General features: G+C 36.7%; 1 protein-coding gene across 1 annotated transcript in view; it reads right to left on the minus strand.

Annotated features, from left to right (window-relative positions):
* The window catches only part of DNAH11 (dynein axonemal heavy chain 11), a 180998-nt gene that overhangs the window by 29145 nt on the left and 134200 nt on the right, over positions 1 to 17653 (minus strand). Inside the window, exons 63-68 of the mRNA XM_060782106.2 lie at positions 13291 to 13464; positions 12902 to 13137; positions 11058 to 11180; positions 1973 to 2177; positions 1214 to 1378; positions 145 to 285 (exon numbers count right to left, since the gene is read on the minus strand). Coding sequence (XP_060638089.2) covers positions 145 to 285; positions 1214 to 1378; positions 1973 to 2177; positions 11058 to 11180; positions 12902 to 13137; positions 13291 to 13464 — 1044 coding nt within the window. The remainder of the gene's footprint in view (positions 1 to 144; positions 286 to 1213; positions 1379 to 1972; positions 2178 to 11057; positions 11181 to 12901; positions 13138 to 13290; positions 13465 to 17653) is intronic.

A 17653-nucleotide genomic window follows, 5' to 3' on the forward strand; every position in this document is an offset into this window, starting at 1 on the left:
TTCTAGAGAGAACATATATATTGATCAAATCAGCAAATAATCCTGTCTGCAAAGTGAAACCCATAAATGTGGGTGATTATTTTGGAGAAAACTATCAGCAGTTTCAGTCTACAAATTTCAAGTTTTCAAAAGAAAAAAAAGAACCTTCAGAGAAAACTGGTAGATGGGATTGACTTTGCTCAAGTCATTTATGACGAAATAAAGAAGAGAAGCTCTTGCAGCAGCTGGCCTGTAATGTTCTCTGGCTTCATTGATATGAACTTCATTTTCTTTGGCTTCCATCGCCTGTTCAGAAAGACAAATAAGAAAGACATTCTAATTATATGAAAAGCAGCAGACAATGCAGTTCTCAAAGTGGTCTCCTGAGTTTCTTTGCAAAGGAGTTTTGAGCAGCCAAACACTTAGGCTGGAGCACCATACTAAACAAGGTGGGACATACTTCTGATGCTATACTCATGAGAATATACTGTAAAAGTGGCATAGTGATTCCCAACTTGGTATGCAAAATATTTGGGTCTTCAGCTCCCAGAAGCTAGGTTGACCAAAGTGGTGGAGACTGTTGGGAGTTGAAGTCCAAAATACTTGGAAGATAAAACAAACATTTAGCATAGAATCATTAACCTAACATGAACTCTGAACTGTCAGATCTTTATCACAAGTTACCCTATTTGCCACTGAATATAATATGTATTTAAGATATTTAATATATACCTTTAAAATATTTGATATTTGAATAGAAAAACTGTCAAGAATGAGTTACTTTGTAATTCTGATTTATGTACATATGTATGTATTTGCATGTGACTATACAGATATTTATTTATTTATTTACAACATTTATATGCCACCCTTCTCACCCCGAAGGGGATTCAGAGCGGCTTACAAGATATATATACATACAATATATTATATTATCAGCTTAGTACAATATCAGTATTATATATTACTATATTGTACTATACCATTATACTGTAATATTATTAGTAATATTACGTGTAATATAAAATAGATATGGACATGTGTATTTCTCCTTCTCTCACACACACACACATCTATACCCATACACATATATAAAGTACCTTTACACATGCTCACAAACAAATAATTTCAGCCCAGGAAGGCAGTTAGATTTTGCTGATTTTACTTCCCTTCAGATATTATAAGAACTATTTATTACTAGGAAGTAGAAAAAAAATTAAATAGTTGTAAATGCCTTGAGCTCTATCTCTGCTGCTGTTGACTTTGTTGTTTCAAGTTTCTCCACAAGTTCAGTATCTCCCAAGAAACTGCCTTCAGCAGCAGAAAGGCGAAATAAGAGATCATCCTCCAGGGCCTTCAGCTGAATCTTGAAATCATTCTGCTGCTTTGTCAGAAGAGACTAGGGAATAAAATGAAAATATTGATTTCCATCACAAAGAAGCACCCAGAGCATATGTGGACACTATGGATATTAACTGGGCAGAGTGTGTGCATTTCCTAGTTTACATGTTTGTTCATTTAAATGCATGTGGAGGTACACAGTGATTGGACCAAGAGCGTAAGATCTGTTGTTTGCTGGAATAATAGCTGCAAAGAGCCATGCAACCCCCTTTGGCCCAAAAGAACAAAAACCACCCAACTCTGAAACAATATTTCAAGGGTAAATAACATTAAAAACACCAGAGGCGCATTTACTTGCTCTTCCTTTGATATCTTACGCCAGCAATGACCCTCTACATGTTACACTGGACTTTGCACAAGATTTGAAGAACTTTGAAACAATGTCTAAATGTGTAAGTGATGCCATGTAGAATTGTTTGCATGGATCCTTTCTTCAAAATAGCAAAAATTATGTTAAAAACGAAGCCGATCAAAAACTAAGAGCAGTACTAGTTTCTGCTACAAATGAGAGAAGTAGTTTTGTTTGTATGTTTCATATGTTTAGAGTCTATTGAAACTTCTGGGGAGCTGATTGATTCATCTGTGGACTTACCTTAACTTCTTCCAAATCAGGTCGTTCAATGCTAACAGTCTCAGCCAACAGCTGATCCTCCAACCCATCTTTTGTGACAGTAAAGTTAATAAGAGTGGTCTGTGCTTGCAGCTCTGGTTTGTAGTGGGGGTTAGCTAACTTAGTGTGAAGGATAAGACGGAAATTTCTGTTGAATTCACATTCTTTATCTTCAATTTTGATAAACCTAAAATAAATTAAAATGAAAGCAATTATAATACAGAGAAGTGAGTGATATCACTACATAAGTGATATGTAGTGAGTGAGACACTCGCTGGAACACCTCAGCAAGTGAGAGTCCAAAAGTGGCAGGCTCAAACCCAGAACCTCAATCATTGGCTGATACCAAATAAGAGACTCCCTCCTGGGCACACAGAAAACTGGCCAACTTGAAAGGCGCTGAACAGACTGCACTCTGGCACCACGAGATGCAGAGCCAACCTCAAGAAATTGGGCTACAAAGTTGAATCCATGACATGGGAGTGTGGAGAAGAGCAAACCACAGACCACCTACTCCAGTGGTTCTCAACCTGTGGGTCCCCAGGTGTTTTGGCCTACAACTCCCAGAAATCCCAGCCAGTTTACCAGCTGTTAGGATTTCTGGGAGTTGAAGGCCAGAACATCTGGGAACCCACAGGTTGAGAACCATTGAACTACTGCAATGCATCCTGAGCCCTGCCACATGTACAATGGAGGATCTTCTTGCAGCAACACCAGAAGCACTCCAAGTGGCGAGCTACTGGTGAAAGGACATTTCATAGAATATCAAGTCTGCAAACTTTGTGTTTTGTTTGTTTGTTTGTAATGCAATACAGCTGTTTTGGTTCGCTCCTGACACGATAAATAAAATACTGCTTAAGTTGTGTATGTATGTACATATACATACACATATACATATAGTTGTCACGGGCCACTTCAACCTTCAGAGTGTCAAAATCATTCTGAAATTTACAGAATACAAATGAAGCCTTACACAGAGTACTGTTGGGTTCAGTGGCTTCCTATGAGCATATTCCATCATGAGAGAGACTTACATTTAAACATCCTTGTTTCTTGACACAGAGGACATCTGCACATGCTGCAAACGGTGATATTGATCCAGAGTGGGGTACACTGGATCAGGATCGCTGAAGTTCACACAGCCAGCTGTTAAACTATCTTGGGGACTGATAGGTGTCTGCATTTCATAGACCTGAGATGTCTCAATGTCTGGATGGTATCTGCATGGCCCAGCAGCACCAGAACTGGTTCGGCACCAATGGACTCTTATGTTGACACTGTCAATCTGGATTTAGCAGCGACCATCAGGCACAAAAATGCCAATGGTTGAAACTTGGTGCCTGTAATGATGATAGCCAGAGTGACAAAGCAATATAAGAGGGGGAAGGGGAATTGCTTCCTATTCTCCCACTCCGATCACTTCTTCACTCCACCTATTATAACTACAGATGCCAGGCAGCAACTACCATCATTTTTATGCCCTGTGGTCACTACTATGGTCCAAATTGAAGAGGAAGATAGGTGCCCTCCATGACACTGGGCTGCCAGGTAAAGCAGATTCGTGGTGTGAAGAGCTGTAGCAACTTCTGAATAGGACCAAAATGCTACGGTTTCTAAAAGGGTCTGGACAGTTTTTGTAAAATCATAGTCCTGGGTAATATGGTAGACTTTCTGCAGAATTTTCCTATGTTGCACTGTGTCATAGGATGCTGTAAAGTTTTAATGTGTATAGTGCTGATATTTTAATCGTGTTATGAAGTGGCATTGTGTTGTTATTGTATATTCTTTGTATGTTAACACATGTTGTGAACCGGTCCGAATCCCTCTTTGAAGGTGAGAGGGTCGGTATATAAAACCTCAAAATAAATAAATGAAATAAATAAATAAATAAAGTCAACAAAAATTGTTCCAGTAATGCAACCTTCCTTGACATAATTAATTGCAAAAGAATAATACATTATTACCAATTATTGTGGTTATCACTCAGCTATGAAAGGCATATACATATAGTTGTGGCGCAGTGGGTTAAACCGCTGAGCTGCTGAACTAGCTGACCAAAAGGCTGACGGTTCGGATTTAGGGAGCAGGGTGAAGTCCTGCTGTGGGCCTCAGCTTCTGCCAACCTAGCTTCCTTAATATGTGACTCCTTCCCATTTCCACCCTTTGTTATCAAAACCTCCCCAAATACTCATATATAAAATAAACATGTTTCAGGCCAAAATAAAAGTCTTAACAGAGATGCACCTGTCTTCTAACATTTACAAACAGCAATATTTATTTGATTTTATTTAGATCCTGCCTTCCTCCCAATTCTGGAATGCAAGACATGTTGCCACATAATTTAAAAACAATAACAAAAAAAGACAATTCAAATATAATGGCATGGGACTCCCTGGTGGTGCAGCGGGCTAAATCACTGAGCTGCTGAACTTGCTGACCAAAAAGTTAGCGGTTTGAATCTGGGGAGCGGAGTGCACTCCTGCTGTTAGCCGCAGCTTTTGCCAACCTAGCAGTTCGACAACATGCAATTGTGAGTAGATCAATAGGCATTGCTTCTGTGGGAAGGTAAGAATGCTCCATACAGTCATGCTGGACACATGGCCTTGGAGGTGTCAACGGACAATGCTGGCTCTTCAGCTCAGAAATGGAGATGAGCACCACCCCTCAGAGTTGGACACAACTAGACCTAATGTCAGGGAAAATCTTTACCTTTGTGTATGAAAGGCAAGTGTCACACAATGATTCACTGAGTTTTTATCCCTGAAGCTGTTTTTTTTTTTTAAGATGGGAATTGCCGTTAATCACACGTCAGGGAAAACACATCTTGTGCTGTGGTTCTCTTATAGTTCAACTAGGATATAATCCAAAATGTAGATGATAGGAGAACAATGTAATAAATTAATCCCATTCATTAAACTGCATGCACATAAAGATTAGTTCTAATGTTCAAGGCATAGAAACATATTTTTTTCAGAACTCTCCACTGATGTTTTACAAGGAATGTTTAAAGAAACCATGACAAGGAAATACTTTACCTTCATCTAGAGAAAAATCTAAAGTCTATGTAGGATATTTTACAGAAGAATGAAAAGAAACCTATGTTCATTCAGATGCAGAGATTCTACGGGCACAATGTCTAATGTGACTTTCATTTGTACACACAAATCTGTTATTGAAGGAAAAGGAAGAAACATTTTATCTTTCTGTTTTCTTTTCTATCAGTGCATTTGGAAAGAAAGGTAAGTCACTTATTAGCAATAGAGATACCAAATATTCTAACAGTATCAAGAGGAGCATATTTTGGCTCTGAAATCTTATGACCTAGGCAATCCTGACTTGTCAACTATATTATCATATTTGGTGAACTGTGAAAATGAGAATAGGAATATCATCTCTACTCGGGTTTCCTCTCTCTGCTGCAGTTTCCAGCACTTTACCCTCCTTTATGAATTACTTCATAGTTTCAACACTACTGTTTTGCTTCATAATTTGAAGACTTCGTTTTTCCAGCTCTGCCAATCTCAATTGCTCAAGATCTTTTGCTTCCTTAAAAACTCAACCAGTTCCCACTTCTGCCTTTAATATCTTGAACTATTTTCCAGAAAACAGACCAGACCTTTTACTTGGTTATCTATGTAAATGGGAATTAATAGACATAAAGCTATTTTCAAGGCGAGCATCTGAATGTCTGAATTATCTTCACATATCAGGCACATTCTGTTAAGAAAACCTGGTTCAAAATAGTTAAATTAATAAAGGAAAAGGAAGTAAAAACCCAAGATATTTCCACCATTGCATTTCAGGACAGTATACCTAAGATGAAAGGAATGGTGGCAGACAGATTTCTGGAGAAGAAAGCAAATGTGAACAACGTCTTTCTACTTTCAAGGAAAGAAAGCACATCTAAAAAGCCCTGTTTCAAGGCCTGCTGTTTGAAATTAAAAGCTTCTGCGTCCAACTTGTAAAACTCCTGCTGCTAAACCAGAGAGCAAATTTCAACATATAAGTTGTTGAGTGAAGTTGTTACTTAGCAATCACAGTAGGCACACTGTTGAATTTGGTCAAACGAGTGGTGAAGATAAAAAAAATATGACGGAAAGTTGCAAAGCTGACATGAAGATCAAGGCAAGGAAAGCTGTTCTCTGTAGCAATTGAAATAATTTTCATGCTGCTCCATAAAGTAACACAGAAACATCCCATCTCACAAATATAGGAAGAATTTAATATTATACAAATAATATTAATTCAGGAAACTCTACCACTGTACATTTCAAAATGCAATTAACTGTAATGTTATTTAGAGACAATGTTATTGATCCCAATTTACTACTCAAAAGACCTACAAAACTGGAAAATACCAAATCAGCTTAATGATTTATCAAACAGTTGTTGCACTCTAGGCCTGGAAACACTTATGATCACCGAACCACACAAGTCCAAGAATATAAGCAAACAGTTTATTGTAAAACACATAAACCCATATAAAAAGCAGGATAAGAAAAAAGTTTTAGCAACAGATTATAACCAAAAAATAATCCAGTTATTGTTAAAAAAGGTATATGGAAACAAAGTGATTTTGATGTTGTATGGGGTAAATTTGTTGTAAATGGTTTAAAAAATAAAGAAGGAAAGTTACCGTCACAAGAAGAAATGAGATTTTGGACAGATGATATGTAAAAGTTGTGGCTTGAGAGGAGAGCACAAGTGGTGGAGGAAAAAAAGGGGGAATAAAATGCTTAAGCAGAAGAATAAAATTATATGTTAAAGAGGGTGTTGAATAATATGTAACTGCTATAAACAAATGTATAATAAATGTAATAATTATAATAAAGTAATTTTTTTTAAAAAAAAACAAATGTATTGTCGAAAGGAGGAAACCATGAAAATGAACAAAATCTGGCTACCAGTATTAAAAAAAACTCTAAAATTACAACAGCTCAACAACAGAAAGGAAACAAACAAGGACATCTAATCACCTCTCAACAAAAGTTTGCTCTAGGCACTGTCAGGCCATTATATGCTAATCAAGGTGGTCAGTTGAAACATTTACACCTAGCCCCAGCAGAAAAGAGTCCTTTGTCTCACCCTGGTCATTGCACAGATATATAAACCCTTTTGTCTAGTTCCAACAGACCTCACTACCTCTGAGGATGCTTGCCATAGATGCAGGCGAAACGTCAGGAGAGAATGCCTCTAGACCATGGCCATATAGCCCGAAAAAACCTACAACAACCCAATAATCCAAATGTCTCATAAAATTCCAGAGGTGACAAAGTCCAGGAACAGCCAGAAATCACAGGTACAGCATAAGTCCACAAGCAAGAAGGTAAAAGTAGTAAAAACTTGAACAGGAGTACATGAACAGGAACATAGAAAACTTCCAGGAAATTAAAATCCAAAACCAAGGCTTGATTTGACCCAAGTACAAAAGAACTCAGGCTTAGCTTCTCACTCAAAAACAGCGTTGCCTGAACTGCCCTTAAGGTAAACAACTTATTGTTTAATAGACACCCATGAAAGCATGAAATACTTTTGTTGTTCTCCGTAGCTACAGAGAGAAATATCATTTCCCAGACCTGAATTTCCCTGACTTGAGAGCCCATCACTTTATGCCACAGGAAACCCCACAATCCTCTCCAAATCATCAGTTAAACTATCAGCCTCTGGCTGATCTACAACAGCAATAGTAACCTGGAAGAATTGAAAATCCTAAAAATTAAAAATATTATAAACTTATCTTTCATAGTACCATAGTTTGCGTACCTACATAAAAATCTTTTTATAGATTCATTGTGAATGTTTCTATGTAGCAATATTATTTTATCTATATATTTGAAGGAAGCAAGCTTTATGATTGTGTATATATAAGGCCAGAGCTTAGGAAAATTGGTTACATTTTTCAGAATCTCATGCTGGGAAGCAGACTTGCAGGAAATGCCAGCAGCAGGCACCACTCGGTTAACGGACTCTCAGCAACAGTCTGGTGAATGAGGATTTCTTATTGTTCTTCCTTTCCATAGTCATATCCATATATTAATAGCTATGCATTCAAAAATTACTTCTTGGACCACGGGTCCTAGAATCACTAATGGGTCCCAGTCAGCAAGTGACGGTCCCAGTCAGCAAGTGACCATGCTGACTGGGATTCTGACAGTTATTGTTCATAAAAGTAACTTTCCCAAACCATCTAGCTTATGATCCCTTCGAGCTGCTGCTAGTTTAGTATGCAGTTATTAATTAATTATTTCAAGTCAGTAAGAAGGGTACTCAACTACTCTAAACTGATATTTCAGTATCTTCTTTAGTGTAGCATGTTTTTCAGCTCAGGAATAATATCAATAAAAAGGGAGTCAGGATATAATGCTATGAAGTTGCTTCATGGATCAGTAGGTTTTCTAATATGCAAAAGCTAGTAAATTTGCTTTAGAGGGAGCACAAGTTGATAAATCTTTCCAACAACACTTTCTGTCGATTAATATTGTAAGATATATTTTACTTAAAATTAGGATTGTCTGAAGCTCAGTAGATCTAATTATTTGTAATTACCCAGTTGTTGTCAGTATGTGGTCATTTTGTGACAGCAATAGCTACGGTGTGGGTCAGGTTCAACTGTATATCTTTTCAAACACAGAATTAATGTACTATTGATAAAACCATTACTAGAACCAAATTAAAGTCTGAGCTGATGTATTGGTCCACAGGGTGCTGTCAAACATGAAAGGAGTAATTAGTATTCATTACTTCATACTCTACAACATTCCAATTATTAATGAACTTCAACTGTTGGTCTGTACCGTATCTATCATGAGCATCTTCCCAGTCTTTCTTTATTAGAAGCCGGGGTGGGGGGTTGGGGGATAGGCTGACACAACTACTAAAATAAATTTTAAATAGCATCAAATTGTGTTAGGCATATTTTTCTGTTGAAGGCCAGAGCTTATGTCCAGCAACACCTGAACAACTAGTCAATGAACTATGGAAATACTTTGTCATACATAAGCAACAATTATGTTTATGCTGTTCTATAGGGAGAGTCAAATTTGTCTGTCAAAACAAAATAATGAGACACCTTAATGATTAACATATGAAGACTACGCTATTTGAAGTCTTAGCCAGCTCTACCCAATAGAATTACGACAACCATGCAGTATAGGGTATCAAACTACACCACACACACCAGGAAATGCCTCAGCTTTTCTTATTCTATCATGCTCTCAAATGGTACAATATGTTGGCACAACACAATTTATTATTTACGGTTTAGAGCTGTGGTTCCCAAACTTTTTTCTTTTTCTGACCAGGGACCACTTGACCAGGAACCACTTTGACCAGGGATGATGCTCCACAATTAGTATTAGAAGGATTAACAATGGGTTTTTGGTCAACTTTAGATTTGGTTTGGTTATTAGGGATGCTGATTCAGAAAATTGCATTGGATAGACCACAACAGCTCTAGTTTCTGATACAAAACATATGCCATCCAGTAGTTGCTATCTGCTTACCCACAGAAAACCATATTTAATTAGCCTTGGCACTATAAGAGCGTTTCGTGAGACCAGTCACTCTCATTGCAATGGTGTAGTAATGGTGAGGCCACAGATCATATTTTAGTTCTTGTGAACCACTATGGACCACAGGTTGGGAACCACTGGTTTAGAGCAAGGAGAATTAGATGGGAGGGGTCACAGACAAAACCAGCCAAGTTCTCTCACGGCTTTAGGTGGAAAGCAAAACAGTATTAAGGTTGCAATGTTTCAGACTAGCAATAGGAGACAACCAAAATTCATGACATACAAGTCTGAACATTTGGAAGCAGCTGTTAATAAGATTGTGTTCTACCTAAATGCCAAAAGAAAAAAACGGAGTTCCATTAATTTAACCATGAATTTCTCTGTGAACATACTATCCACAACCAGAAATAAACACGATACATACATTTTGATCTTTTAAAAAGTGAAAGTGTTCCAGGCTTCAAATAGGGGACACTCCTTCAAATAAAAGGTACCTGGAAGCGCTATAAGGGACAAGCTTTCTCACCCTCAAAGGAGAGGTATCCCTTTAAATAAAGAAACACAGAAACATTGAATATCATTTATTCTGGGTATTGCAGTGCACTAAAGGAAGCATTCTTACTTAGAGAATGGTGTGGTTGCAGTGGTTACTCTCCCTTTATAAGATGGAAGCAGAAGATGAGCTGGCGATGATGGTGTTCATGCTATTTGAGTGATAACAGTCCCACTAACCCACTCACATGAAGAGAAAAAGGATGTGATTCTACCACCTGTGTCCCAAGCTGCTTTCTCAAAAAGGAGAAAGGGGTGACACTTGTGTCCTACCCACCAGCACAGAAAAGAGCAAAGGAGATGGACCAAGAAAGAAAATCATGGTGGTACCAGTACACACATGCCTCTAGTGGTGGAGGTTGTGGAAGAAGGGAGCCCTAATTCTATCACTGCTATTGCTCATATTTGCAGAGTAGTCGAGGATAGTGGCTGCTACTCCACAGAACATGGGGGTTCCCACTATGGAGAGTGAGGAGGATGTACTGCTTCCAATGTCTCCATCAACTGAGGCCCCTTCTACATTGCAATATAAATTCAGATTATCTGCTTTGAACTAGATTATATGGCAGCCTTGATTCATATAATCCAGTTCAAAGCAAATAATATGGATTACCTGCTTTAATAATCTGGATTATATGGCACTGTAGAAGGGGCCTGAGACAATAGTCTCGCTAAAGCTAAGTATGACTAGCCCTGGGCTGGGTGATTAGAGGGTGTGCTAGGAGGCAAAGGAGTTCTGAATCCACATTCCATGTAAAATAAAATAATTAAATAATCTCAATCATTTAGTCTTTAGTGGTACATGTTCCTACTGAAGTTCTGAATTTTCTATGAAAAAATATACATACACACAACCAATATATAAGTAAACTTTTCAATAATCAATAATACACCTATTTTAAAAGAAAAAAAAGGTAAGAACCAATAATTATGATGGTGAACAAAGAGATAATAACAGACAAATAAATATTCTGTGGACTTTATATCTGCTAGAGTGTACTTACTTTCCCCTTTTAACTGTGTTTCTCCCAAGCAGAGGATCAAGCACAGGATCTACAGTTTCACCCAGATTTTCAATCAGGATCACATCTCCACAAGCCAAAGCTCTTTCAATAGTTTGTAAGAAGCTTCAAGGGGAACACAAAACAGGGTTAGAAAAAGATGGCAGGAAAGGAGTACAATTATCCCTCTATATCCATAGGTTATGCAGCCATGGGTTCAACCATCCACGGCTTTAAAATGTTTTTTTTTTTAATCCAAAAAACAATCCTTGATTTTGACATTTTATACATTTTATACTATGCAATTGTATATAATGGAGTTTGAGAATCTACAGATTTTTGTACCAATGGAGAGTAAGCAGAAATATTGTGTTTAAAGTGACACTGGATGAGGCTTAAACGAAAAATCTCAGTCTGTTTTGTGGAAGCAGAAAAGAATCCAATTTTCTTCCTAGCATATTTTTCCTTCATAGAAACATACAAAAGAAGCCCATATTAACACAGAATCTATGCAAAGGATAGGGGGAAATATTCACTCTCCCTAAAACTCATCTTTTAAGAAGCCTAAAGCGTGTTAACAACTCCATATGCCCCTATTTTCCTTGCTTTTCTTTTACAAATATCCGCCTTTCCTCTAACAACAACAACAAAAACAACAAAAACAACAGCAACAACACACCAGTCATCATGACTGTGGAAAAGAAAAAGTTTGGATTATTGATGTCGCCATACCAGGTGACAGCTGAATTGAGGAAAAACAACAGGAAAAACTCAGCTGTTACCAAGACCTCAAAATCGAACTGCAAAGGCTCTGGCATAAAACAGTACAGGTAGTCCCAGTGGTAATCGTCACACTGGATGCCATGCCAAAAGACCTCAGACGGCATTTAGAAACAATAAATATTGACAAAATCACGATCTGTCAACTGCAAAAGGCCACCTTACTTGGATCTGCGTGCATCATTCGGAAATAAATCACACAGTGCTAGACGCTGTGTTCAACTTGTGATTTTGTGATATGAAATCCAGCATATAGATCTTGTTCGCTGTGACATAGTGTGTTTTGTCTCAGTAAAACAATAATAATAATAATAATTTTATTCCTTACCCGCCTATCCTTGTGGCTCGAGGCGGGTTACAAAATAGCAAAAACACATAATTATTATATACAATACATATATTAAAATGTATTTCTATAAAATACATGTATTAAAACCTACATAACAATGATTAAAATATAGTGAGGCATGAGTTTAATACTCATGGACCCAAAATTGGAGGAGACAGACCATTTGTTTTTGTTTTGATCTAGATATCAGAAAACTTAAATAATTGCCTGCTTGATTTTAAGAAGGGTCTTTATAGCAAAATTATAGAGCTACTTTATAGTACTTCAAAACCACTACCAGAGAATATTCTTGGATGCCTATTTTAAGATTTAATACATGTACATGATGCACATTAAAACTATTAGAACGATTCTATTGTGGCAAATTTGATAGCCATGAAATAAAAAAATAAATGAGATTATATGTATTCTGAGAAGAACAAATACAGTCAGCTTTCCATATCCATGAATTCTACATCTACAGATTCAATCATCTACAGCTTGTAAATATTATTTTAAATACAAAAGGCAAATCTTGATATTACCACTTTATAAAAGCGACACCATTGTATTATGCCATTGTATATAATGGGATTCCTGGAACCAAATGCCAGGGATATCAAAGACGCACTGCATTTAGGATTGTATAGGTTGAAAACCATCTCAGGAAAACAGGAAATGGATCATGTTGTCATTTATGCATATAGTGCATCTGCACACTTTTTCAACACACACGTACCCCTTCTGTCCTAGTTGAAGAATTTTAAGATCTGTTCCATATTTATTTTTTATCCATTTTTTCCCTTGTAGTTGAGGATCTATAAGAAGTGGCCAGCGCTCACAGTTTGTAAGAACTGCAGCGTTTTCTATTGACATTCTATCACTTGGTAGTCCTTCATTATTCCACGAAGCAATCATGGCATCATCAGTCAACATGGCAACCAGATCTAAGTCTTCACTGATTGGAATGGGATTCTTTGAAACAAAACAGAAGTACAGGACAGTTCAGCAATGCCACATTTGTATTACCACTCTGTAAATAAGCAATTGATACACATTAATACACTATTTTAAAGCTTTGAAATAGATGATTAATGATTTGGCATAGGATTAAAAAGAAATGCTTACTTTTTGTGACTTCAGGAAAGGAAGCCACATAGATTCAACTAACTCATGACGATATAGTTTGGTGAAGGATCCAATGTAAGAAACAAAAGCTGCTGTTAACAAAACGTCACCGCACACTGTTACTTCTTGTGCTTCAAAGGATTTTATGGATTGAGTCCACCGAACATTTTCAGACTGAAAGATAAAATTATAAAGTAGTACAGTGATTACCAGAAGTGTATAGCATCTAAATCAAAGTAGAAGGGGAACAGGAAACACATTTCTAATAAAAAAAATCCCCAATTTCTAAATGGACAGGGATGTCTGCCTCCATTTTCCCAAGCTTTTATGCAGCTTTGGAGGTGTAAGGAGCTGGCTCCAATATTAGCAATCAGGGCTATCAGGAACTGGCTTTAGAGACTAAAGCTGCTTTTTGGCTTCTCATTGCTTTTGGGATACCAATCCCTTATGGTGCTTTTGGCATAGGAAAAGCTGGCTCCAGAGAAGCAATTGGACTGTTTGCAAAAATTCAGTCATTCCAGTGACAGAGGTAAAAAAAAAAAAATCTAAGGGTAATGTAGGGTTAAATAGCTATGCCATTTTCAGTGCAAAATATTACTATAAGGTTGTAGTGCACTGAAAAAACTTTAAATAATTATATTGCCATTATGGTATGGAGGTCAGAATGCTCAACCGGGATCAAAGATATCCAATTAAAATCAAAAGGAAACCCTCTTCTGAGCAAATCAAGAAAAAATTGGGAGAGGTTCACTTTAAGGCTGTCATAAATTAGAAATGACTTGAAGGCACATAACAAGAAGAAAAGCTTATTTTAATCTAAACTTCTCTATAAGTTTATTGTGAAGACAAACTGGAACTGGAGAGAGTGGGCAACATATCTTGAGTTTCTTGGAGAAAAGGCGAGAAATAAGAGCAATATGAGAAATAAAAGTAATAATAAAATAGTTTGGGGCAGAATTTTTTAAAACATGATCATATATTAGATGATGATGATGATGATGATGATGATGATGATGATGATAATGATGATAATAATAATAATACCTTTATTTATAGACCACCCTATCTCCCCAAAGGGACTTGGGCGGTTTCCAACATTTATGGCAAACATTCAATGCCAAAAAAGGGAAAACAATTCAGAACACATTACATCAGGAGAAATCATAGGTAGCCCAATGAGTTAACCCAGTAGAAGATAAAAGCATGAAAATAAAAATAATCAAGTTTTCCTGATTTTGCAAGGGACTTATTCTAACATCTCAAAACCCAATTATTAAAAGAACTGTACTTTTTCCTCAGTGGAAAGATGTTTCCCTCTGATATCCCCCACTTAGTAGGTTTAAAAGAAAAAGAAGAAGAGCAAACCATAATAGAGAAGTATGTCATTCAACTGAGTACTTTTTGCAGAACATAACAGGTTTTTTTTCTTAAATCACTAGCTAAATTGAACCAAACAACAAACCCATTAACTCACAGGAAGGAGTTTTGATTTATCCATTCTTTTTGCTTGTTGTCACTGGCTGGTAAGTCATAAACAATAAAGTGCACCCACCTCATTCTGCAAACTAGCTTTGAAATTTGAAGATTTACTAAACACAGAATGATTGTCTATTTAAATCTTCAGTAATTTTACTGTACTATTCCAGCATCATAAATCACAAGTGACATTGGCTAACAAGGGTTTAAGAGTTGGAACATGCACTGTAATAAATTTCCAGACAGTTAAAAATCACTATAATTTTATTCTAATGCATTATAGATTGCCTGTAATATCATCCTGGCCGGGGTGACCCATTTCTAATTTTGAACAGCTGTTCAGCTCGGGAGTTAGTTAATGATTAAATATAAATTGCCTGATTTATTAGTCTGAATGGCTGAGCTTCCAGGTCAATGCTATATAGACAAAATCATCAGTCTTGATGCTTTTCAGAAGTTAACTGTCTCCTGTTCAAGTCAAAAAGATTTTACTCCCTGAGGAAAAGAGCTGACATTCTCAATTAATTGTTACATATATTTTTCCTCTCTTTGTTTACATCAGTACTTTTAAAAGCGGGAGATACTGTTCTTTAAAAGTTTTCTTATCATTCAGTAGAGATATAAGCAAGGCAATCACAGGACTCAAACAACTATGGAATCAGTGTTCCTTTTTATTTGACTGAAACCACACATAGGAATAGACTACTACAAAGAAATGTAATCGTCTTCATTCTTTTTTCAGAGCTAGTCTGGACTAAATGACTAGCAAAGAGTATGACACTTCAACCCTAAATATAGTAGAGTCTCACTTATACAACATAAACAGGCAGGGAGAATGTTGGATAAGTGAAAATGTTGGATAACAAGGCGGGATTAAGGAAAAGTCTATTAAATTTAAAATTACGCTATGATTTTACAAATTAAGCACCAAAATATCATGTTTTATAACAATCGACAGAAAAAGCAGTTCAGTACGCGGTAATGTTATGTAGTAATTACTGTATTTACGTATTTAGCACAAAAACATCGCAAAGTACTGAAACAGCTGTGGATCCGGGCCAGAGGCAGACTGCGTTGGATAATACAGAACACTGGATGAGAAAGGTTGGATAAGCGAGACTCTACTGTACTACTAATTTTTGGTAGTCCCATTCATTTTCAGGACTTTAAAATCCAGACAAGTCTGGTTCAATTCTGTCATTTGATTTCTAAGGCTGAAGATATATATATATAGACCACCTTCCATGGGGGAAAATGTAATTACTTTTCCAGGCAACTTTCCTAAAATATAAAGGCAAAATGAAGTACGACATTTTAAATATCTATTCAAAAGACATTAAACATTCAGTTAGATATAAAGATTACATATCCATCTTTCACCAGTATTGTATCATTGTATGTAGCATTATTATTCATTCGTGGAGAATCAATATTTCAGAAATGACCCTCATTGGCTGCGGTCGAGGCAGGTACATAAACCATACATCATACACAATCACAAATTGCTTTGAAATTGATTGTATGTTATTCTCTGTAAGTATATGCACACACAGAGACAGATATACACATACTAGAAAGAAGTCAACTGCTGGTTTCAATGGGTTAGTGTCTAAACAGATAGTATGTCCAGATTGTTTATTAAATAATTCCAGACTAAATGATTTTATTTAATGGTGTATTTGAATAATTACACGGACACTGACCACTATAATTATCTGTTTTGTCATGAAGATGTTTTTCTACAGATCAAATAATAAGAACACTGAATTCTATATAGAGGTGGTTTAAGAAACACACACTGGGATACACGTTCTATCCTTATTAGAAGATTAATGGTTTTTATGAACCGAAGGCAGAAACAATGCAACTACTGTAGTCCACTTATCCAAAGGTTAAGTGGATTGTGGGTGGATATATAATGACTTAGTCCTGACCTGAGCATTATTCAGTCTCAATGCTCATTAACTAAAGTCTGACCATGCTGTCAGAAAGGATTCGCTGCTATGTGTTATGTATCTACTGACTTAGTTACAGGGACCTTTCTCTGGGGACATCCAACCCATCCCGAAATGTATAGCATATGATGCAAAATCAACAGCATAATGTCTAGGGCTGGATTACCAATTAAGCTAAATAAGCAATCGGAGGAGGTTTTTACAACACTGCCCCCATCCTATAAGGTAATTATTCTGGAGTTTCTCAGTCTAGGGAGCATGTACACATTGCCCTCTTTGCAGCACTGAACAAATTACCTGGCTTTTTTTATTTACACAGTGCAGTTTACCAGAAAATATCATTTGTCTGATAGGAATGATGTGAAAGAACATCCTCTGGAGAACATGAAAATATACTGCTTAAGCATCTCCTATGCTAGACTGAAATTTTGCACATGGTGACTTGAATAAAATGCCAATTCATTTCCCTTTTAAGAATGGCCCATGGCAGTTCCATGACTTTTCAGCTTTTAGCCCCTTTTAATTAGAGAAATAAAGCTATATTTTGCCAGGTTGCCCAGTAAATAGCAAGCCTTAGTGTTTTGATAATGAATCTTGGAGAATAGGCTAGAAAAATAGAATGGCTGGCAGATCCTATTCTTGGACAAGATAACACAGTTGTTGGTAATCAGAAATCAAGTTAGCCACCAGAATTTCTGTTTTGTCAGGACACTTCCTTTAATTTTACTGAGACACCAAATAAAGTCCTTTATGCTCTCTATAAATAAACGATGACTTTTAAAATATGAGATTCATTCAGTATTGGTCTGTAATCTTTGCATTGCCCTCCAGATGTTGGACTGCTATTTCCAGCAATTTTCATTGTTGACTATAATGGCCAGACCTATTGGGAGTTGCTGTCCGACAACATATGAAGGGCAGTGTGATGTCCT

Source organism: Anolis sagrei, chromosome 6 (assembly GCF_037176765.1).
Source record: "Anolis sagrei isolate rAnoSag1 chromosome 6, rAnoSag1.mat, whole genome shotgun sequence".
In the NCBI taxonomy this organism is placed as follows: Eukaryota; Metazoa; Chordata; class Lepidosauria; order Squamata; family Dactyloidae; genus Anolis; species Anolis sagrei.